Source organism: Diuraphis noxia, unplaced genomic scaffold, assembly GCF_037042655.1.
Source record: "Diuraphis noxia isolate RWA-SAM2 unplaced genomic scaffold, SU_Dnox_SAM2 contig0003, whole genome shotgun sequence".
Classification (NCBI taxonomy): Eukaryota; Metazoa; Arthropoda; class Insecta; order Hemiptera; family Aphididae; genus Diuraphis; species Diuraphis noxia.
In genome coordinates, this window is record NW_028301713.1 from 14635560 (window position 1) to 14661452 (window position 25893).

A 25893-nucleotide genomic window follows, 5' to 3' on the forward strand; every position below is an offset into this window, starting at 1 on the left:
ATTCAACTATATTTTTCGAATATATGAAGTATTGTTCATCAGATAAAAACATGTAAATCGCGAAGTTTTTCTGAGACGATCAGTGAGCACGATTGACATAATTTGAGATTATTTTTATTACCATTCTTAAAACGAATTTAAAACAATGTAAACTTGAAGATTAATTTTTTCGTGATATTTTATTGTTTCAGACCAACGTGGGACCCATCCTGCTGTGTATGAACTCGTACAAAGACATCGGCAACCCGATGACGCTCACTAGTATGAGAGGTGCCACGCTAGACATCAAATTGCACAAGGTAATTCTGGATGCGGTCAGACAGCAGACCGAATCTGGATACCCGCAGGCCATCATACTTTCTGGTTAGTTTATCATTGTTTATTCATACTTGATATCAGGCTCATAGCTTCAGTGGGAAATAAGTGGGCGTTGCCCTCCCTAAACACAATCGTTGCTCCTCTAAAAATACTAAAAATATTAGAAATTAATATTGTATTTATGTATAATGACCTTAAAATTTGTTTGGCTACAGGCCTGCTTAATAATCTAAACTTAATAAAATATGAACGTACTTATTGTATACGGAAATATATTTTTATAACGTTATTATGATGAATTGATGACGGGACCTTTGTTTTAAGGTGTTAGTGGTTCCGGTAAGACGTACGCTTCGATGTTGCTATTGCGACAGTTGTTCGACGTGGCTGGAGGAGGACCCGAAACTGACGCTTTCAAACATCTAGCTGCCGCGTTCACCGTTCTGAGGTCATTGGGATCTGCCAAGACGTCTTCAAATTCGGAATCCAGTAGAATCGTAAGTGATGATAAATATAATACGTATGTTATTTGGTGATTTTTAGTGATACCTATTTCTATGCTTAAATTTACCCTACTATTTTTGAAACTTTTAAATAAGCATTAAGATCTCATCTCAAACTACTTCTACACTTTTATAGTATTTAATGATCATTATAATAGTTACTGCCACATATTATAAAATATGTGGGAGACAAAAAGTTTGTTCAAAAATAACGGTCGTCTATGACATTTTTTTTAGGGTCATTTTATTGAAGTACAGGTGACCGATGGTGCTCTGTACAGGACCAAGATACACTGTTATTTCTTAGACCAGACCAGAGTAGTACATCCACTGCCGAACGAAAAGAACTATCATATATTTTATCAGATGTTGGCCGGCCTATCTCAGGAAGAAAGAGGTGGGTCATATTATACGAAAGTCCTCGTATAATGTAATATAATAAAATATAATATTAATATGTCATTATTTCCTTCGCAGCCAGTTAAGGAATAATGTTCATATTGTACTAAACGATCGTTTACTTTCTAACTTTTCAGTGAAATTAAACTTGGAAGGGTATTCACCGACCAATCTCCAGTACCTGATGCAGGGCGACACCAGACAAGACGAAGCCGAGGACGCGATTAGATTTCAGTCGTGGAAGTCGTGCTTAGGTATGTGTCCACTGCTCATAATTTTCAACATTTACCAACATATTTTAATAACCGTGATGTTAACTGTATACTCTTCGTAATGTTATAATATGGCATGTTTTCCGTTCGCAAAGGTCTCCTCGGCATTCCGTTCATGGATGTGGTTAGGGTTCTGGCCGCGGTACTGCTGTTGGGCAACGTCAATTTCGCGGACAACGGGTCTGGCGAGGTGGTGGCCAAAGGTGAGACCGAGTTGGCGTCGGTAGCCCGATTGCTGGGCATCACGTTCCCGTCGCTCTTTCGTGGCATCACCACCAGGACACATTCCGAAACTACTCGTGGGAACACCCAACTGATAAAAACAACTTGTGACGCCAACACAGTAAGTCTCGCGCGTATAGTAGAAATAAGTCGTCGAATGATACATATAGGTACCTATCGTTTTATTCATTATAACTCAGTACGCCTATCGTTATTACATGCAACGTTCGGATTTAAATTATATACACGGGCTTACATTCGTCATTGAATTTTATCAGATAATGAGTTTTATTGATTTTTCTGATTGAATCTCGATGTAAATGCAATGACTTTTGTAACTGTAAAGACACACAGATCGTTGATTACTTCCATTAAAGTATTTATGCCTTGTTGTAAATAAATCTATATTATTAAAATGTGTTGTAGAAAAAGCTAAAAAAAAAAATATGGTCTTTACGTATATTTATTATTATTCGCTTCACAGGCCAATTCGATAAGAGACTCTCTGGCCAAGGCGCTGTACTGCAGGACAGTGGCGACCATCGTACGCAGGGCGAACAGTCTGAAACGATTAGGTTCGACGTTGGGCACGTTGAGTAGTGACTCAAACGATTCGGTTCATAACCAGGCCGAGGTGGCCAGTCAGCACGCGTCCACCATTGGCACGGCCGGTTCTAAGTCGAGCAAGTCGATGGCCGCACTCAACAACGCCGTGAACATCGCTAGACACGCCACGGACGGATCCATAGGGATATTGGACATGTTCGGGTTTGAAGAGCCAAAAGTGCGTAGTGACACAATTTCGATATATCATATATGATATATTTATAAACATGTATAAGACATTGTGATCTCTTAGCTAATTAACAGAGGTGGCCACAACGAGGCTCGCGAGCCACATATGTTTACATTTTGCGTTTTACTTAATATAAATTATGCTTTTAGTTAACATAACAATTTATTGAATAAAACAGTGTTAAGTTATGCTTACTGACAAATCAGAACAGTTATCAGTACTATTCGTCGCGGTTAAGTTAGGTTATTTTCTTCCAAAACTTTTTGCACAAAGACTATACAGAAAGCTATGGAATTGAGATAAAAATAAATTAAAAGCCAATTGCGGGACGCCCAACCTAATTTAACTTAGTAATCGGACACACTCGATATATTACATTTATAATAATGACCCTGTACTTTACAGCCTAGTCAACTCGAACACTTGTGTATCAACCTTTGCGCCGAAACGATGCAGCATTTCTACAACACGCACATATTCAAATCCAGCATCGAATCCTGTCGCGACGAGGGAATACACTGTGACGTGGAAGTTGATTACGTCGATAACGTCCCCTGTATCGATCTCATATCGTCGTTGGTGAGTTAATTAAGTTGTTCATACGTATAGATTTTTTGTCCAAACAATATCTCATATCAAGGCTGCCCACATGAACGAGTTAACGCCGTATCTAATTTTTATCTAATTGACCTGGGTATATTAACTCATCGCACTAACGTAACTCATTTACCCTCTGCGTTTGTATAAAAGTAACATAATAATGTTTCGATTGCCCCATTTAAGTTGAATTTTGAATACTCGTTACTCATTGCCAAAGAAATTATTATTGCATTTTTCTTATATATATATACAACAATTTAATATGTAAGATTCTAAGTTTTATAATAATAACATTCTTTTTACATTTTTATGTTACATAGGCGTATAGCCGTTTGAGTAAATATTTATTTTGCTATATGAATAGAAAAAAATAGTCAATTCAATAAAAATATAATATCGTATTGATTTGTCCGGCCATATTTTATGATTAATAAGTAATAACTTACAATTTTTTTTTCTATGTAGAGAACTGGTCTGTTAAGTATGTTGGACGTCGAGTGTTCCATCAACGGATCCGTTGAGCTTTATTTGAGAAAAGTGAAATCTCAGCACAGAAACAACCCAAGACTCTTTGAACCCAAGTCGGTGGATCAGAGGTCATTCGGTATACAACATTTTTCCGGCAGAGTCGTGTACGACGCTTCGGATTTCCTAGGTATAGAATAGTTACTATATTATAAACATGTCGTTATTATAATATTGTCATACGCTTAATACTTAAATAGTTATTACTATTATTATAGCATATTATCATATTTATTTATATATTCCTCCCGACAAAACTAGAAATTTTCCGCCTGTATAGTGATTACCTATAATTTAAAACTTAAACTGATGCCCTATATCCTAATAGAAGTAAACTCAATTTCGCTTGAAAATGTAAGACAATGTTTGTAAGTTTCTTCATGAGTTGTTATATCAGTTCAACAATATTAAAGCACGATTTTTTTTTTATAAGCAATTGAAGTTCAACCTTTTGTAAATTATTTAGTCGTTAAAAATATATGTCGTATTTTCAATTTTTATAGCTAAGCCTGTATAATCAGTGGCGCCGAAGTGTTTAAAATATACTATGACATAGTCCATCAAGGGGCCCCCATCATCCTCCCTATTTGTATAATTTAACCTTCGTAATATGTAAACTAAAGTATCTACAAATAAGTAATGTAACGTTTAAAACCGTATACTTTAATATTTAAACGTATATTCTGTATGCAGTAGGTACATGGAAGTATCTATCATGGTGAGCTTCCCGTCTAAAAAATCTACAATGTTATATGACATATATAAATATACATATTAGTAAATTACATACATATATTATATAGTATATACATACAATATACATATATATTATATAAATTGGGTGATCGGCGCTACTGTTTATAATTACTCACTTATTACTTGTAGGTAGTTCATATAGGAGCCAAAAAAATTTTAAAAAAAATTACAGGCATAACATGTATTACTATAATATGATTTAGTCCTATAACTAAATATTTTGTAATCGCGATTTCAGAAACTAACAAAGACGTAGTGCCGGACGATTTAGTGTCCGTTTTCCACAAGCAGTCATGTTCGTTCGGTTTCGCCACGCATCTGTTCGGGAGCGAGCTGAAAGCGTTGTACAGCATAGAAACAGTACCAAGAGGAATAAAATTTCGAATATCACCAACTTCGCATTCCGATCTGTAAGTCAGATATGATATTATCATCATTATGTGTCACAAATAAGTGTTTAGATTTAATTGTATTATAATTATAATGCCATATTTCTGGCAAAAAAAAAAAAATGAAACGCTTATTATACATGCATTGATGTAATGATGTCTGATGACACACAAATATTACAAAACAAAAATATATTATGGATTATGCCAATAGATTTAGTTGTTTGTTTGTCCGTTAGATATCGCTAGCTAATCAGACATATTTAAGATTTAATTTTTTAATAAATACACCTGTTGTCATTTTGCGACGCGAGTACGAAATACATAAATTGATCAACTTTTAATTTGACCACTTGTCTTTGGTTATTGAACTGCTACTCTTAACTCTTTCAAAAGAAAAAAAACACAAGTATAAATTATCAAAATCATTCTTAATCTTTATCTTAAAAAAGAAGTTGGTATTACACCATTACCACTTAATATGGCTTCTGTTGTTATTTAAATGTTCAAAAACCAGAATTTGAATTAATTCATTATTGAAGGAAAAAAACATATAATATTATAGTGTATTGATGAATTTTTGATTTGTTTTGGATATTAATTGTACATAATAATAATATAATGTCATCCCTTAACATAAACGATAAATCTAATGAAAAAACGTCCACCTCCCTTCACTATCATTTTTAATATTATTTACTATGAGACTCGACACTACATTATGTTCTTATCGTTCCGAGATCGATAATTGTGTGTCAGATTTAACTAAAAATCCGTACCGAGTATAATAATGATTGATTTTTTCAGTTTGAACGGTAACGAGCCAGTGTCGACGTTGACTCAAGACTTCCACACTCGTCTGGACAACTTGTTGAGATCACTGGTACATGCTCGGCCACATTTCGTGCGCTGCATCAAGGCTAATTCAACTGAGACCCCGGACAGGTTCGATAGGGCTGTAGTCATGCGACAAATACGGTCTTTGCAAGTTTTGGAAACGGTCAATCTGATGGCGGGTGGTAAGTCTAATGCGATAATCTAGTAAAATATACTATACCGAATACCGACTTAACCTCGTGCTGTAGTTACAACAAAGTTATTTTTCCGCAGGTTATCCGCACCGGATGCGGTACAAGGCGTTCAACCTGAGGTATAAAATGCTAGCACCTTTCAACAAACTCTTGCGGACCGACGACCGAGCGACCGAAGACTGCCACTTGATATTGCAATGCATCGAGGACAAAATCGACACAAAGCAGAGCGAAGTGAGCATGAGTTGGGCTTTTGGCAAGAGACACGTCTTCCTCAGGTGAATATTTTTTGCACACATTTTTTACGCATACGCGTTTCACGTTTCCTTCTACGTAGGGTAGTGCCACTCGGTCTGGAGATAGCCGAGGAGCTATCTTAAATCATAGCAAACCTGAAAAATATATATCACAACAGTTATCACATTGATTTATAGTTATATAAAATTCATTCGTTCGGTTGAAAAAATTGAGTACGATAACCATAATTATTCAACAGGATTAAAGTGTTCTGATATGTCATTAAATAATTGTTTCTGCAGTAACATATAACGTTATAATAAATATATTTGGTCGGTCTGACACAATATTTTGATTGAAAATACCACTCACTATATCAATTTTAGATGGCAAAATATTATTTAGTGCATACACTGTATTATAATATTATCCTCACACCACACGTCCACACTATTTTTGCAATAATATGATCACAAATTCACAACTGACGATACGCTTGTGTAATTTATCGTGTTTCAGCGAGGGAGTAAGGCAACATCTGGAAAAACTCCGATGGCAGACTCATCATAATGCGGCTGTACTGATACAGTGCACGTGGAGGAGCTGGAGGACCAGAAGAAAATGGTTGGGCAACAAACGAGTTATGATGCAGATGCAACAAGTGTCCAACCCTATCGTACAGAGTACGTGCGCTAGTTAGAGTATTTTTTTTTACTATGTCTGAAGATCATACCTTTCAGAATTTTCCGTCTGTCATTAGCTATGCCAATATCAATATTAACACTATCTAAGAATTGATAAAACTACAGTGTACAGTAAACACAACTAGTTCGATAATTAATTAATTTTTACGATATTAATATTATTTTGAAATAGATATATGATCGTCCTAGAATAATAACGTAAAACACCATTATTGCTATTAAATGTTGCTCATGTTATTTTTGACTACATAATAAATTATCATTTTAATTTTCTCAGCTAGTTATTTAACTATTAAACTTGCCTAATAGTTTTTATTTAAACTAAAATATAGGTCTTAACAACAAAATGGGTATGGGTGGAAGGAAAATGACTTCTAGTGGTCAAGTTCCTAACGCCGGAATAACCAACAGCGGCACAGCGACTTTGACAAGACCCAGGCCACAACCCATCACGGGAACACCTCCTCCTGATCAGACTGAGAAGTTCGATCAGAAAATAATACAGACTTGTAACCTATTTGGATTGAATCTGGTAAATATTTTGTTTGAACATTTATTAAACTAAACTTATTTTTATTATAACGTGCAGCCAATAATTTTAATGATTCTAAAATCAATAAAAATTATACACGCGTTTAAAACTTACCATAAAAGCTTAATAGGCACTCGACATTTATAATCGTGTTATAAGTAGCTGTTGATAACGTAACTATTTTTTTATTTCATAGGAAAGACCTCCGCCGTTACCTCCAAGTCGGTCATATACGATATCTGGTAACACAAAAATGGGATATCCGCAAAGCCGTATCATGAAAAAATCTTTTCCTGGTACGTATGTCGACTTTAATCCGAAAACCAAATTATTACTCGATATCCAATATTTTTTAACGTTGGGATTTTCAGAAGAAGGAAACTGTGACGTCACGCTGATAAAAGGTGACGCTGTCATTGTGGTGGGTACTTCCAACAGGAGAGGACACCTGGTTGTTGAGCACTGTAACAGAAGTTTGGACGTGCCATTCCAATTTTTGGAGCTAAAACCAAGACCCGTCGCTATCTGACATCCCTTTTATCTTAATTTAGACACTAAGGTGAACGATGCTCAAACCCGAAACTTATGATCAAACGTTAATTTATATTCGTCCAATGTATGTATTATATAAATATTGATTGTTGAATTTCATGCGTAAAAATTATGTAAGCATATATAAATTATATGCTGCCGAAAAAAATGCTTATCCTAATAATAAGTTAACTAACTGTGCTATATATATTTATTTATATACATATATAATATGTAATACATTCTAGTACAAATTTATTTTTTTCATTCCTGTTACTCGAAATACAATATTATATTTAAGTAAAAAATATATAATATATATATTTATCATGATATGCCATTATAAGTATTTTAAGTTTTATTGTCTATATAGGATTTATTTAAAAGAAATTAACTACGATGTAATAAATTATTATGTTTTATTGTTTTATATTATTATTATTATTATTATTATTATTATCATTATAATCGTGCCAATATTGTAAATGTATATCTAAAAAACGAAATTTTAAATTGTTTTTATCAAACTACAATTTTAATGCACAGCTCATTTATCATTATTGATCAAGATTTTATTATTTACTATCTGTATAGGTTGAAAACGACAAGAACCCTATGACGTTATGAGTCTGAAAGTGGTCGACTCGACGCTCAATTATTATGGCCATGTGCCTATGATTACATCTTAATATCAAAATAAATAATTTTCAGCAAACAACTGTGTAGATATAATGGAAACCAAACACTTTAAGGTCAGCACAATATGTTAATTTGTATATTTAATAAACACTCAAATTTAAATACTATAGGTACATATAAATTATTATTGATAATATTTTCACATTAGTTTTAACCAGTTAATTAGTGCACTTTATTTAATTCTGTCGTTTGATAATTGTGGATTATTGGCCTTGTGGATGCGTGTCCAAAAAATGGTATGGACGTACCACGTACCCATTATGAGACCTATAATATATTTAAAAACGGAATTTCAATAAAAAAAAATAATTAAAATAAATATCAAGCTTCAACTAACTTGTGAAGGAAGAAGTCAACACCAAAAACGTATTTACTAAAATCCAGGTATTAAAAAAAGCGGACGTAACTTAAACCGATTGGTTGTTTTTAAGTTCAAATTTGTCGATGTATCACAAAACTTCTCTGATTTTGCTTTATTGCCCACTGAAATTTAACCAGCGTAGCTTAAACTTAACTATTGATAGTAATACGTTTAAGGAAAAAATTTAATTTCCAGGAAAATTATGACTATTATTTGTTGACTGTAGCAATCAATGTCATTGAAGTTGCCTACACCAAACCCTTAAAAAAATCGTTATCATAAAATATAATAATATAATACTATTATTTATTATACCTACCTAATGATCAATTATTATTATCATCCATTTTATTTCCTGTTCCTAAGTTCCTTTGTAAATCAAGAAGTTTAACACAATTTAGTGAGATACATATTTTTATAATATTCGTATACAGAATAATTCAATATCTTGAATTATTTTTTAATAATATTATTTCAACATTATGAACAAATTGTATTAGTTTTTGTTCACGACGACGATAATGGCAATACTATTGCCTGTGATTAGTTATACCTAATGTGCTTATAATTAAAATGTGTAATAAGTTACTATAACTAATAACTAAATTTACGCCCAACATGCCATAATACTACGGTGGTAATAATGCAATTAACTACAAATAACTTTTTCACTCCGTTCTATTTATTTATATTATTTTTCGAATATGGCCATACCCACATGATAAAAGTAAACATTCTGTTGAACAATAAAACATCGTGCATGATATTGTATTGGTTTGCAAATTTCACTATTGATTTTTATTTTTATCATAAAAACTTCCAAGTTTATTCGACTATAATTGTGACTTAAAATATTTAAGCTCGTGACTCATGATTTTTAATCAATTATATAACTACAAAGTTTTTTTGGTATGACAAATTACTTCAGTAAATTCATTCCAAATTTTAGTGAATCGCAACTTAGCTCATTCGTTATTTCAAGTCAAGTGAATGACAATATTCATATACATATCTAGTCAAAGAGTCGTTGAGGAGGTAATCCCACATCACTATCCGATCTTGATAACTTGGTTGTTCGACCGATATTAATAAAGTTTTCTATGTTATTTACCATATAGATACTTGTGACAAGCGTTCATAAACGAACACAATCGAAGTCAATTAAACAGCGTATGCAAAGGATTAATGCATTTTTGAAATAGTTATCATAACTACATACTTCAGTACACTATCCCCTGCAGTGTAACTAAGATAAGTAACGTAATGAGTAAATTAAATATATATTATAACTTAAGACTATTTCATGTCTGTAATAAGGGCTTGCCCGTAACAAATGAAAATAAATAAATAAATATAATATATTGTTAAAACAGTTTAAAGTACATTTAGAAGGTATAAAGTAACAATTTTAATTTTTAAACCATCTGAAGTTTATTAAGTTCATTTTTATGGCCCAAAAAAATCTTTTTTCTCAATGGAATAGCTATATTTAAATTTTTTTAATAAAAAACAATTACACAGAAGTAAAAAACACTCAGCGATTAGTTGTCACTGAAGAGATCCAAATAGGTATACCATAATACAAGCAGTCTTGTTAAGTATTCGAATACTTGTATTTAAATACTAGTATTTAAATACTTTTTTTGTATTTCAAATACTTTTTAAATACTTTTTAACCAATGTATTTTAAATACTTAAAAAATACTTTTTATTTGTATTTATATTCTAGAATACTAAATACTTTTTTACATTCCTATGGGCTATGTTCTACTCCAATTTAAATTTCCAATATTTTGTAATGTACTGTTTTAGATTTTGTTTTTAAAATATTATTTTATAATGGTTCTAACTTCTGAGAATTTATAAATAAGATTTTAGATTTCTCCAAAATACAAGCTGATAATAGAATGACTGAAACCCCCGTCAGCCACTCACTCCCACTTAAAGGCATACGGGACACAGACCATCACAACTAGTTCTTGAATCTATAAATAGTGTTTATTTTCAAGTTGTAATAAGCACTAATAACATTATAACAATAAATAATAATACGACTTTATATTTAAAATTATTATTGTACCTATCTCTTATCTACTAAAATTGCTGATGTTATAAAAAGTTGTTTTGGAGTATACCTTGTCACTCCAACAGAAACAAGATGGAATTCAACATATGACTCAGTAAATTTTTTTTTGAAGATATCCAAATTAAATTCATCAAAATTATTTAGATTGTGTGATGAGATTGATATTGTACGATTTAATAAAAATGATATGGAATTCCTTGAAGAATATTCTCAGATGATGGAACCATTAGCTATTGTTTTAGACCTTTTACAAGGTGAAAAAAATATGTTTTTTGGTTTTCTAATACCTTCAATTACAGAGTTAATTTACAAGTATGAACAAATACTTAATAAAAATCAATTAAAAATCTGTTCTCCATTGGTAGCAGTAATAATAAAAAGCATTGAGAAACGATTTGAAAAAATATTAAGTGACCAATTTTTGACAACAGCAGCTATTTCACATCCGTATTTTAAAACTGTTTGGATAAAAAACCAAGTAAAAAAGGATTTGGCTATTTCGGATTTTAAAAAAACAGTTTTAAATGTCTTTAATTCAAAAGAAAATGAGGCTTCAACACATAAACAATTAGTTGAAAATAGTGAAGATGAAGTTGAGGATTCTTCTTTTTTTTCATGGTCTAATGACAAACTTCAAGGAACATCAACTATCTCTGTGGAAAATGAAGTAACTCAATATCTGAGTAGAAGCCCTACAAAAAAACTGACATCACTTAATGAATATCCTAATATAAAAAAAGTTTTTATTTGTCATAATACTCCATTGCCTAGCAGTGCTCCCATTGAACGCGTATTTAGTATTAGCAATGCCATACTAACAAAACGTCGAGGAAAGATGGACGACAACACATTTGAAAAAACAATTTTTTTAAAATACAATTCAAATATGTAATTCATATCTATTAAAATATACAATATACTGTATTACTGTCTACTATTAGAATAATTGTGTGTTTTATTATTATAATTATTTATTTTATTTTTTTTAAATATTTTTTTGATAAATTCCATAAATATTTTAATATAAAATTTATAATTTACTAAAAAAAAAGTATTTGTGGAAGTATTTTGAATACTTTTAAAAAGTATTTGTATTTATATTCAAATACTTTTAAAAGGAAGTATTCGAATACGTATTTTAAATACAATTGACACCAAGTATTTAAATACGTATACTGAATACATTTGAAAAGTATTCTTAACAAGACTGAATACAAGTAATGCTGTGGGCCGAAGATTAACTTTTCGGAGTAGTTAGAGCCCCTCCTCCCCTACATATATGTATAACTCTCAAGTTGGTGAGTAAATGTTATGGAGTCAGGTGATGGTATTGTGATAAACAGTTTCCACCAGGTCCTAGTTTTTTCTGGTAAAAAAAAAGAAAAAGATGTACCAAATTCGGAGTCGCAAATCAATAAATAACAAAGGAAAATTTTTAGTACGACTCAGAAGCTACTCAATAGAATTTCAAAATTCAATTTAGATACATTCCGAAGAATTATCTCTTTGATAATTAACAGGTATGGTTCTCAAATTAACTTAAAAATTTTGAATTCAACATTTAAACATATACAGGGTGAATCTTTTATCAAACAACACTCATTATTTAAAAAAGTAATCGACTTTTTTCAAAATATTTTTTTACATAGTTTCAAGTTGTTAAAAAAACAACGTATTTATTAAAAAAATTATTTTTTATCCTCATAATTTTTTAAGTTTTTTACTTTTTTGAATGACAACATAGAGTTTTAATTTCATATTCCAAAGCAGAATATTTTTCTAAGTATTTTGATTCATAAAAATCGAATTTAAGACAAGCAGTTTATGAGTTAAGTATAAGTATTTAAAGTTTAGACAAGCGGAGTTGTGGACAAACATTTTGCAGGGTAACCCCGTACCACTCCACTCTGCCAATCTAAACTTTAAATACTTATAACTCATAAACTACTAGCCCTAAATTCGATTTTTATTTAGTCAATACTTTTTTAAATAATGAGTGTTGTTTGAAAAAGAATCACTCTGTATGCACTAATTCAATAATAAAATGTCATATTTGCATCATGCTCGGTGAATCACCCTGTAGATTTTATTTGTGACCGCCGAAGAGTCCTATATATTCATAAATATAGGTTCTTAAATCTTGTCATGTATTCACTGTCTAGTGTTTTTGATTAATTTATTATTTTTCTTAAAATAAATGGTGGTTTTTATCATGTGTTAGTGTGTTACACTCATGAATTGACGGTACACAGTACATTGTTACTAAATTATATTTCACAATTGTACTTAATTAATTCATATAAATTTAAAAACTGAATTATTGACATTGACTAAATTCAATTTTAATTTTTAAAAAATAAGTTGAAAAACATTTTTTTTCTTCTACATTAATTTTGATACGGTGTTATAAATAACAATAAATGTATACACTAATTAGATTGATCGAAAGCGAACGAATGATAAATGGTTCGTTAACATAATAACCTTCAAATCTTAGGTCATTGCTGATATTTATCGAGACACGAAAATAAGTTTAGATTCTTAAATGTCTTAGAACGCTATCACAGAAGGCTTGTATATTTTGCTAAATCGTTATAATTATTATTACGGCAACTGCGAACTACAATATGTATCGCAATACATATACGTTTCTCGAGGTAATAATTATTATTATAGAACAATTTCGCATCGTATATAAGTTACATTCCTACAAATGTATAGTATATTAATTATAAAACTATTTTTTATTTCGATTGGCTTGTATTAAACTATGATAGCTCAACAATAAAATTGCAATTGAAAATTATAATATTATATCATAAAACCACTACCCAATATAAAATAAATTACAATTTTAATGGCAGTTGTGGATTTTGTGTTGAGTGTGTGTTGAGTACAGCTATTAAAATTTTTAAGGCGTTAATTAAAATTAGGCGTTATTGGTCTGTAGTGCAGGGCATGCAATCAAATAAAATATGGGATAGGTCACTGATACATCCATTTAGACGAAGTGTAAGCACCGAATACAGACAAATAAAACTTTAAATTGAACAATTTTTTTCGATCGACAAAGTGAACAAAACGGAAATCGCAGATGTAATCAAATAATCGCGAGTAATAAATTATTAATTTATCAAATAATTAAAAAATGTTCTATCATCGTGTTTTTTCTTGAAATCATAATATACGTTTTAATAGAATTTTTTTATCATAGATAAAAAGATTATGAGACTATTCAATACAATAGCATGTTTTTAAAATGTAACCAATTTTATACCTATTAAACGATGAAATTATTTCGATTTTATAAATACCAACTTAAAATATTAATAGAATAAAAGGTAGTGAAAAAAAAAGATTACATCAATAATTTATTTTATTTTTAGAACAATCAACAAAATAATTAAATAATACGTATATTATTGTTCTTTCTTGTAAATCGTCTTTAAATTAGTTTCTAAATATAACTCAATGGTCAAAAATTGACTTTTAAAAGTTTAATCATAAATTATTGTTATTTATATTATACTTAAGCTTAACAGGAATACACCAATATTATTATAGTATACAATTTTCTTTTGAACTTTTGTCGAATTCAAATAAATCGATAATTATAATTAAATACTCTAAATTTCAAACGCGTAATGGTTTTTTTTGTTTTATAAAATTACGCAATTTAATATAAAAATATACATTTCTATAATGTATAAATTAAAATTAATACAATGCATTAAATTATATAAAACAATATTTTTATACTATTGATGTGAGTTATAATATTCATATTAAATTCATTAATTACTGTTCATTGTACATACAATGATCAGTCGTAGGCGGTGTTGAATCCAGGTATACATCAGGGAGGGCAACTGCCCTCTGTGAACACATTCATCAATATGGCGCAGATTTAGCATCTTTGGCCGGTGGAATTTTACTAAGTTTCCGCGAAGAAAGTTTTATAGTACTTTTGTGTGGACTGGATGACATATTAGGCGCAATCTCTAATTTAAGTTTAACACTGCAAGGTCCTACAATTTGTATTTCAGCTTTACCCACATTAATTAAAAGTACTACATGTCACTTAAATAAAATTTTAGAAGGTTTAAAACAAGATGCAGTGAATAAAAGTACCATCATTAAAAATGCTACAGATATTTGAAGTAAACTTAATTCATTGAAAAAAAACGATTATTTCAAAGAAACAATAGCTTGCCTTTCACAGATTTTGGAACAAACAATCAAAGAAATGAACCGTCGATTTAATGATACAGCTTTAACACTTATCGAAGGGTTTTATGTGATTGTTTTTCTTTAAATGAAAATGAAAAAGATGGAGTATTATCAGATTATAAGTATTTTATGTTTGTTACTTCACAGAAAGTTAAAACAAACGGATATCCAATAACTGACCTTCTTGAAGCAAATATTGGTTATGAACATCTGAAAAAATTATCAGAATCCATTTTATGTATTCCAATAGGAACGCCTACCGTAGAAAGATCATTCAGTGTGATGAATAGAATTATGACAAACCTTCGCAACCGAATGGGACAAGATACTCTTCAATACTGTATGAAAATAAGTATAGAAGGTGATGAAGATCCGTCAATTGAATATGTCGAAGAGGTGATAGATTTATATGCAACAAAAAAAAACTCTCCGCATACGCTTTAAATGATAATATTAATTATACATTTTTAAATATTAAATAATTTCAATTGTTTTTATAAGCTTAAGTTCAATTATATCAATCAGGTAAATAAAGTAAAATTTGTTAATTTGTATTATATTAATTCCACATCTCAGTGCCCCCCCCCCCCTGGAAAAAATGTTTGAATTCAACACTGGTCGTAGCCTCGTAGGTACATATCGACTCCACCGAGATTATAATTTTGCCTGTAAGAAACTTATCGATTGCGTGCGGCTGTTACCGGTTCCGAACTTTATTATAATACATTAACATAAAATTGATATACACTTTTACTAAAAATGTATGTCTGCTAAACAAAATCTATAGTCATTATAAAATGTAATAGTTTAAATTGGCGAAACAGCTAAATATATATTATCACAAAATATGAAAGACATCATCAAAAAATATAATATCGGAGAAAAGTTGCGATTCATCCAAAACTTAATTCACAATAATAAAATCGATAAAACGCATTTTAATACATTTTTCTTTTAAAATGTATTGAGTTTAATGACACAAAATAGTTAGTTCATACCAATCTATGTGCGCATGTCACTATACTCCAAAAAGGTATGCCTATGTATATAATATGTATGCTCAATAATAAGAAAACTGAATAAATAAGAAAATAAAGAATATGAAAAAAAAATAGTCGAAATCTGTACAAATAAGTATTATATTGTTTTTAGACTAGGTACATTTTATTTTTTTCGTTTTAGTATCATTTTGCGCCCCAAGTAACCGATTATATATGACCGATTTCTCGTCTTCAATTTTTCTTTGCGGGTAGCCTATATACTTATAGCTAGGTTGCCCCTAGAAACTGATACATAACATACAGAATGATTTCACGTTATTATATTGTCTAGGTCACCCCTCTCTGCAACAAGTACATAATAATATTATATTATATAATCACTTAACCATGACAACCTTTAAAAAATGGTTCCATAGACAAATTTATGTACACAAACATATCCGCATGGTTCGTTGTTTTTCCACGCAGCTGAGAAAATGTATAGTTTTTTGTTTTGCTATTTGCGGATATCTAAAAATAATATTTTAACGATTCAACTAGTTTTTTATTTATTATCTAATAAACTAGACACTGCGTAGCTATTAAATTCGATGCCCTTGTACATTATAGTCAAAGGCAGGTGAGAACTTGTATCTACATGTATTATAATATTAACAGGTACCTAATACACATATGCGTACAATGTAATTTACAATATTATTATATAACAACGCGATGTTGTTAACTTTTATAAAATAAAAAACTGACATATATATACTAGGTAATTATAGATATACCATAGATAGGTATGCTATCTATGTATATAACCTATGCTGTACAGAAGATCGATATACCTATACCGACTTTGATTACTTGGTTATTTTTTACCGTTTTTTTTTTTTACACCACCATCAAATTTTTAGTTTTACTTTTTTGAATGACAGCATGCATTATAATAATTTCATATTTCGGGACAAAATGTTTTTCTGAGAATTTCAATTTATAAAAATCGAATTTTGAATACGATGCTTATTATATTTAATAGTTATAACATAGGTATAAGATGTGATATATTTATAAGCAGAGGTGTTACCATATATCATCAAATATAAACATTTAATACAATAAAACTATTATTTTTTTTAATGGTTTATAGCAGTAAAGAGCGTGTCAATAATATCGAAAACATTTTAAACCAGAGTTTTTATAAATCCTCTTTATTTTACGTTTATTAATTTCGTCAATCTTTACGAATATTGTATAATAATGGTAAAATATGGAAAAAAAAAAATTGAGAGTATACGACGTACATGTAATGTAACCTATGGGAACAGTGGAACACCTTTGTTCGTGAGGTTTAGACGGTTTAGTCGATGGCGGTCGACGGAATTTGCATATAATTACATAAAATTTCATCACAAAGGTATGGTACTCCGAACAATGTTGGTACACCACTAACTATATTGCAGCAGTCTACTATATTAATTAAACTAATTACTAATAACTGATTATTATTATTTTATTTTTTTGAGAATTCGCATAAAACGGAGAACGTTATACACCTGCAGCTGTTGCTGCTGCTTATATAATATTATACTATTATCTAAGATGGTCGTTTAATTGTTTGATGTTTTTCGTCGCCGATCGCCTAAGACATTGGTAGAGTAATGCGTACACAATATGCGTATAATGATTTCATACTCTGCGTCTCTGTTTAGTGGTGTTGGTCGAACACTTCCTACAAAAATAATACATAGGTATAGGTACCCACACTCATAACATATTCAAACAAGTTTTAATTTATTTTACTCTAATACACTGCACAATGTACACATACCATACAGACAAATGTACAGTGGTCAGTGGATAATATTAGTACGACTTTATAATATTATAGATAGGTATTATTCTGTGTCAAAAATATTTTATATGTTTAGGTTTCATTTTAAATTCTAAACGTTCAACAATTAAACATTAAACCTCTCAGAAATGTCTGTGATTGAACATCGATAACTCTAAATCTGCTCAGTTACAATTTGTTCAGTGCGTGTGCATAAACACCCTATGAAATTCGAATATATATTGTTGATTGTACAATAATGGTATAATTTTTTTTTACGAAAATTACAATTATTATAATAGTGATTATTGGCAATGTTTGGACATCGCATAATATTATCGTCGTCGTTATGAAAACTAAACATAATTTAATACAATAATATAATTTAATATACTAATATTATATTATGACGAGTTCAATATATCATACATACCTAACCTACCTGTTATACGTATTATTATCCAACCTGTATCTATAACTACGATATAGGTACATAACGAGTATATACTAAATACGTAAAAATATTGTTTTGTATGGAATCGTTTTGAAGGTCAAACGTGTACCTATATGGATTTTTATTCAAAAAAAAAAGAACGCATGGTAATCTGGTTATGACGATTATGCATCTATATATACTAAACACGTGCAATAGATTTCGTGTTGTTGTATTGCAATAATTGAATATTTGAACGCAACATGTGGTTTATTTTCAAACTGAAAATTGTAGCCGCACGTATAAGTTTTGCATTTGGTTCAACTTACGTCGCCGTTCAAGAGAAACGCTTATGATACAAGTCAAAATTATGTATATTTTAATAAATTAGTCACTAATAACTATTTAATATCCACAGCAAATCGTTTGTTGAAAAATGAAAAAAAATAATTCAAATATCAATATTCATGAAATATATATATATATTACTATTATTTTATACCATCATAGTTCATGCCTAATGCCTATTATACTTGCTTCTACAAATGACATTTTCAAATGCCATTTCACATAACGTTTTTTTTATTATTATTATTATTATCCACTTTTAAAACTATAATATTATCAACAATATCAACTACTTCAGACCCATTTCTATTGCGAGAAGAATAAGCCATAACATGGATAACTATGTAATAAACGACTACGACAAACGTAAATTTTATAAATTATTAGTTATGTATAAATGTGTGATTAGAAAATATGTATAATGTATATATAGTCATCAAACAGATATTTTAATGATTATATAATGCAATTTACAAGAACAGAGTATTGTTATTGGTATAAACATTATAAATTGACATTTTCGGTTTATTGTGATACAACAAACGATATAATAGCAGTATGCAAGGCGGTGGTGCGTTATGGTGTTTATGTGTATAACTATCAATAAAGAATCCCAATGTCAAGAACCATTTTGCAATGGTTTTTATGTATTATAAATGTCCGTTCGTAATGATGTGTTATTAGGTACCTACGTAATATTTTTACTTAATTAACACTTAACATCTGTGTCCAATTCAAGTGCCCATAATTGAATTATACTTATTATTGTTGTTATAATTATAGATTTATTAACGAATTTATTGTCTCGATATCATACCTTCTTCAAACATTATTTATTCACATTTTTCAGTTTTTAATCTGTGCCCTGCCATATGAGGTGGACAAGAAAAACAATCAACTCAAATTATTCAAGTCAACGTTAAAAACATTAAATTAACAAACAACTTATTTAACTCAAAAAGATGATACGAGTTTAACTCCGTAAAAATTAAGTTTATTATTATTATTTTGTTTTTATCTCTATATTGGATCACGCATCAGTGATTGTAGTTAGATTTTTAGTTTAAAAAAAAAATATATATATAATAATAAAATATATAATAACTAAAGATTTGAGTAAAAATAGGTCCTTCTATTCCTTCTTATTGCACACTAGCTGTAATAATAGGAACTAGTTTATACACTTTAGTAATTACACGTTATAGTAAAACATACAGAGTTGAGTAGTTGACTCAATTATTTTAGATCAAGGAATATTTTAATGGATGTTTTTCTATTTGAAATAATTGTACAGGTACAGCGTGAATGCGTGATTTAATAAAACAAAAAAAAATTAGTTAGTGTTGACTAGCTACAGTCATAGAGATGTATGTATTTGATTTTAACATATTATATTATTTTTAAATTTTAGAGGAAAAAGTTGAGTTATTAGAACGGATAATTTAGTAAGTTAGTTTATTAGGCTATATTTAAGTTATAATAAACTATTTTTTTAAATTATTTTCAAGTTATCTTTTCTGTATACGTTTTAGTGATTATTATTCAGAACCAAATTTGGAAGTGAAATCTTCAAAAACACAATTGTTTCGGTTTTTGTTTTATGTAACTCATAATTATTCGATCCTAAGATGCAAGTGGGTTTCATTATGACATGCATCATCTCGTTGAAGAATATAGCCAAATAATGATATGGAGTGCGTTGACAACCTTGCAATATCTTAAACGTTTCAAACTTAAATGATTTTAATCGAAAAGTGCAAGTACGTATTATCATAATATCCTTACCGTATAGTAAAATAAACGTGGCTGCAGTGAATCTGGTTTTACTGTGGATTTAAAATGCACCCTGGACGGATTATTTTCGCGATGAACTTGAAAAGCTAACCGACGACTCTAGACGAAGGTTACTTTCACCGGTGTAAACATATTATTATGTTGTGTTCGTGAGTGTACGTATTCTGATTCATTACTCGTTTGATTTTTTAATTTTTTTTTTTAATAATATTATGCATATTATGTATGGACTAGATATTTGCAGCGTGTTTACACTGATGAAGTGATGACAATCAAGTAGGTACCTTATAAATAATTTGTGCCGAATCTAAAATAATTTATACCCGCGAGGTCACATCCCGTTTCCTTCAACATCGACACGTCGCTTTATTATTGATATTTATTTATAGTTTTAACACGTCACAATACAATAATATTATGATTTTTCGACAAACGCATTTTCAGACTTAAGAAAAAATATTATTATAGTGCGTAAATTAATCTAAGCGCCTTGGCTGTTTGAACAGTTGAAAAGTTGATTTATTTATATTATTATACGTAGTTATACATGCTGCAGGTTTATAGTTGAATTCTAATCTCTAGTCTCAAGACTCGTAGGTTGATTCCGAGACTGAGTTGAATCGGTTCTACGAATAATTGCATAATAATATCGGTCATCCGATTCGAATGAAATAGTATTACTAGATATTACTATCTTTTGATTACTTAAAACTTTTAAATCATATTATACTACTTCTTGTATACTATCACTAACTTGAGTGTAATCATTAGAACTGCAAATATTTATAAAAGCGTTAGACCTTTAAAAATGCATTTCATATTTCTAAATTCTGTATTTGAAATTCAATATTTAAAAAAAAAAAAAAGTGGTACAAAAACGATATATGTCGACAGACTTACTTAAAGGCATGGCAATTTATGAGTTAGATTTGAATTCAACGATGTAGACATTATCGTTGCATAATATACTAATACGAAAAATAAAAACGATTCTAAGGCTTAAATAGTATAGGTAAATCTTTCTAGCGTTTACTATTCTTTGAATGACATCAAAATTACTAAAATTGTGATTCTTATTTGTTTGAATATATAATTTGTACTAATTTGAACTTCGAATATCTTTAAAAAAAATTTTTGACTATATAGGTTACGAATATATTTCTTAGATTTTTAGGTTCCAGTAAAAAACACGTATGAAAAACTTGTAATGAGATTGCCAATCTTTATGATTATAGAAATTGAACATTTTATTTTTAAACATTTTTATACTACAACATAAAGACAATCGTCAACATTTGAACTTAAAGTGATCATATAAAAAAAATCTTTTCTATTTATCTTTAATATTTTCATATGGCTAATAATATTTTCATATTAGAAAAAAATATGCGTTGGAATTTCGCGTTAAATTTTCAAGCTTTTTGTCCGAGTTTAAATATTTTCATACACATTTTAAGAACAAAATTATAAAAAAATTCAAATGCCTATATAAGTAACTTAATATTAATCCAAATTAATAATAACATTGATCAATTAATAAGTCACATTAGAATGTTTCTACGGCCGATATTCTTTGAGTAACAACCATATAGTATACCCATGTAAAACAACTATATACAATTAGCTGACTCGATTTCATGAATGACTTATGGCCCGCCATTTGTCACATTTGCAATGTTTACATAACATACAGGTTATCACAATTCACAGGCAAATATCATTTGAACTCTAACTAGAGAAATAAAACAATAATATTGTATAAAATAATTGTACCTAATGTCCTTGATTGTATATTTTTAAATAAAAATTATAAAAGTTATTCCAACCCTAAATTATAAATTTGCAAACATTATGATACCCTATTTAATTTTAATAAATAATTTTTCGTCAAGTGATGAATAAGTATTCTCTTGACAATTCAGTTTTTTCAGGAATTTAATTGTAAAAATGTATCTAAAGACCACATAGAATCGCTATGATTACATATTTGCATACATTACAAACAAATTTTTATCTGTACTATAAAAACCATTAGGCAACATTTTCGCGTGTCTAATGTATAAAATCCACAAAGGAAACCACACAAACTCGTTAAGACTTTAAACAAGTTTTATTTTTACATCAATTATATTATTTTACCATCTTTGTGATTTGGTAAACGCAAAGCTAAATATTGAATTGAATTTACGTTTTTAGCTATATGGCCTTGAGTATTAATCAACATTAAATAGACAACGATTAAATACTTAAATTAATAATTTAATATGTAATTGTTTTATGTATACACTTTATTGTTATAATAAATGTATATTATTTTCCTATAGTATATTGTCATATTGATCACTATTTCAATATCAAATAAACGTAATATTATCAATACATTATCGTAGTATTTTATGTAAACATTGCAGTGTGACAAATGTCAGCCAAACAGCCCAAACATCATATTATATGCGTACTTATATAAGGATGAGTCGGTTATATAGTTGTTTTATTCATCTATGGTTGCAACGAAAACTAAAATCGTTTGATGATGAATCGTTAAATACGTGAGAATATCCCATTTCGTCAAAATTTAAACTGATTTGGACATCACTCATCAAAAATATTTGTGAAATTGAGCTAATTTTTTTTTTAAATTGTTGTAAGAAATTTTTCAATCCAATTCGTTTGACCAGAAACATTAAAAATTGAAAATCAAAGAATTTTGATTGCTACAAAAATATTTCACGCGTTGTCAAAAAATATAAAATCAAAGTTTCAAAATTTCAACTTATTGTTGTTACGTGATTCAAACTATATGTTTGGAAAGCTATACATCATTTTACAACAAACTAAAAAACATCTTTTTTTCTATACAAACGCGTAGCTTTATTACTGCACGGCTAGCTGTACCTAAATAACTGCCTCTATAGTCTATAGTGATTTCTATGAGAATACAAATAATTACCTAAGCGTATAGGTACCTAAGAGGTATTAAGGAATGCTTTGAGTTTAAAATTTTAAATAAAGAAATGCATATATAGGTTGTATAGTAACATGATTTAGTCGTAAATGTTTTTAGGTTATGCGAGTCTTGAACAAAACGATTTTTATGAATATAGATATAATAAATATCACAAACGTTTAAAGCAGCGTTAGATATCAAACCTATATTTATTTACCTATATATAGATAAAAAAGTATAAGGAGACAGATGCAATATTATTTCTCAATGTCAATGATGTCAGGACCTATTTATTTCTATTTTTATGTGTTATTTAAACCGTCTTCGCTTGTAGTGCATATAAATGCACTATTATTTTCAAAAGCATTAGCCCAATTAGTGGGGTGTTTAAATCAGTATTTATAATTCTATTGTAAATTATACATTTCTAATTAGTAACCAGCACCGGTACCTAAAACATTTACCATGTTATATTCAGAGTATACTATCGCAACATAAGATAAAAATAAAATAAAACTTGTAAAGGCGATTGAGCTGATTTATAGATATATCATTATTAGGGTTCCGTACTTCAAAAGAAAAAAACGGAACCCTTATAACATCACTTTGTTGTCCGTCCGTCCGTCCGTCTGTCAAGAGCGTTTTTCTCAGGAACGCGTGGAGGTATCAAACTGAAATTTGTATATGATACTCAGGTCTACTGTCCCTGGAAGCTGTAGAAAAATCAACCTTCTAAGCCAACGCAATCAAAAGATACAGCCATTTAGGCCGCAAATTTCCGCAAATTTTCGAAACTCGCACGGGAATCAAAACCTACAGGGTACTTCCCGTGAACTTAGAATCTTGAAATTTCGTACGAAGTCACGTCATATAGTACAGATATAGGAAAAATTACGAAAACCGTAAATTTTTAGTTAGATCACATATTTTTTTTTTTTTCAAATAATTTTAAACTTCTAATCCTTTTCCTCATGAACGCGTATTTATGATCCTCCAGCTTTCCATATTTTGATGTTATAAATTTAATTTTGCAATAAAAATACCATAACTATGACTCGATTGTCGTGATGGGTGAACTTTTACTTATATACCTACAGGTTTGTACGGACTACGGAACCCTCGGTGCGCGAGCCAACTCGCACTTGACCGGTTTTTTTTGTTTTAATATTTGATCATGCGTATGCGATGTACGTTTTCAAAATATATACAAATTATAAATAGATTATGAAAAAGTAACAGATTTGTTAAGTTATATAGTTGGTAACGAATTTGTTTGAAATAATAATATTATAATTTAACTATTCGTGCTTTACAATCACATGACTTCTTTTTTTTATTCCAATTACGCCCTTGTCGGAAAGATGACCAGTTGGATATACATATTAAACCTGAACATAGATCACTACGTCGACATAAAAACCTTAAAATGATTGGAAGCAAAATTTAACAGTTAACGAGTTAGAAATCGCAGTTGGACCGAGGAAATTAATAATATTATATTCAAATCTTAACTGACGTCTACTGCAGTCTTACACAGTATACCTATAGATGCTATCACAGGGTGATTCTTTAAACATGCGCTCCTCCATTTTTTATCTTTAACGTATATTCAAGTTCTATTTTTTGGAGTTTTTAATTTTAGTTGGATTTTTTGAATACTTAGATTTTCACAACATTTAAAAGAGTACATCCTGTGGCGATAACAATATCGTTTGTGTTTCAAATGAAAACTTACAAGTTTTGATGTAAATAACCCTATAACCCTAACTACTCGGAAATAAGTTGTTCAGATTTTGATTACAATATGTCAAAAGTTTCGGAAAATCATCTCATTCATAATTTTTATTGAAACAAGTATTGTGTGGCAAGCTATAAATTATGAATTAATAAATATTAATCGTAAACATTTTTTTATACAACCACTCAAATCATAATTTTTGACAAACAGTTTGAAATAAAAGTTTTGCTACATATATACATATAATTGTTGTTATAACATTCTTTATTATTGGTCAAAATCTAAAAACTTTAAAACAAGATGGTGAACATTGATTGTACTTAATATGTTTTTATAATTATTTAAAAATGTTTATTTTAAGTTTCAATTAAATAAAAAAATCATTTGAATCACAAAAACTTGCAAATTATTTCTCTATCAAAACATTATAAGATTTTCAATACCTATAGTCATAGATAGTCTAATAATTTTTTCATGCAGCAGCCTGAAAATATCAAAATTAAAGATTGCATGATTTTTTTTTTATAAATACCTATTTCAAATTTCAATCTTATCAAAATTGGATAGTTTAATAAAAAAAAAATAAGTATTTGAATGATTTTCTACTAATTTATTCTTTTCT

At 29.4% G+C, this 25893-nt stretch overlaps 1 protein-coding gene and 1 long non-coding RNA gene across 4 annotated transcripts in view; one reads left to right on the top strand and one right to left on the bottom strand.

The window, feature by feature from the left end:
• dachs (unconventional myosin-IXb-like dachs) overlaps positions 1–8245 on the top strand; it is a 70175-nt gene extending 61930 nt beyond the window's left edge. For all 3 annotated transcript variants that reach the window (XM_015523201.2, XM_015523202.2, XM_015523203.2), the window contains 15 exons: positions 192–363; positions 643–815; positions 1059–1218; positions 1358–1474; positions 1588–1835; positions 2199–2498; positions 2916–3089; positions 3576–3765; positions 4630–4801; positions 5588–5799; positions 5891–6089; positions 6568–6731; positions 7085–7284; positions 7481–7580; positions 7656–8245. In XM_015523201.2, the coding sequence (XP_015378687.2) occupies positions 192–363; positions 643–815; positions 1059–1218; positions 1358–1474; positions 1588–1835; positions 2199–2498; positions 2916–3089; positions 3576–3765; positions 4630–4801; positions 5588–5799; positions 5891–6089; positions 6568–6731; positions 7085–7284; positions 7481–7580; positions 7656–7813 (2739 nt within the window). In that variant the 3' untranslated portion in view covers positions 7814–8245. The remainder of the gene's footprint in view (positions 1–191; positions 364–642; positions 816–1058; positions 1219–1357; positions 1475–1587; positions 1836–2198; positions 2499–2915; positions 3090–3575; positions 3766–4629; positions 4802–5587; positions 5800–5890; positions 6090–6567; positions 6732–7084; positions 7285–7480; positions 7581–7655) is intronic.
• The window catches only part of LOC149056779 (uncharacterized), a 29225-nt gene continuing 8397 nt past the window's right edge, over positions 5066–25893 (bottom strand). The window contains exons 2-3 of the long non-coding RNA XR_016190851.1: positions 5560–6203; positions 5066–5166 (exon numbers count right to left, since the gene is read on the bottom strand). This is a non-coding gene — a long non-coding RNA (uncharacterized LOC149056779). The remainder of the gene's footprint in view (positions 5167–5559; positions 6204–25893) is intronic.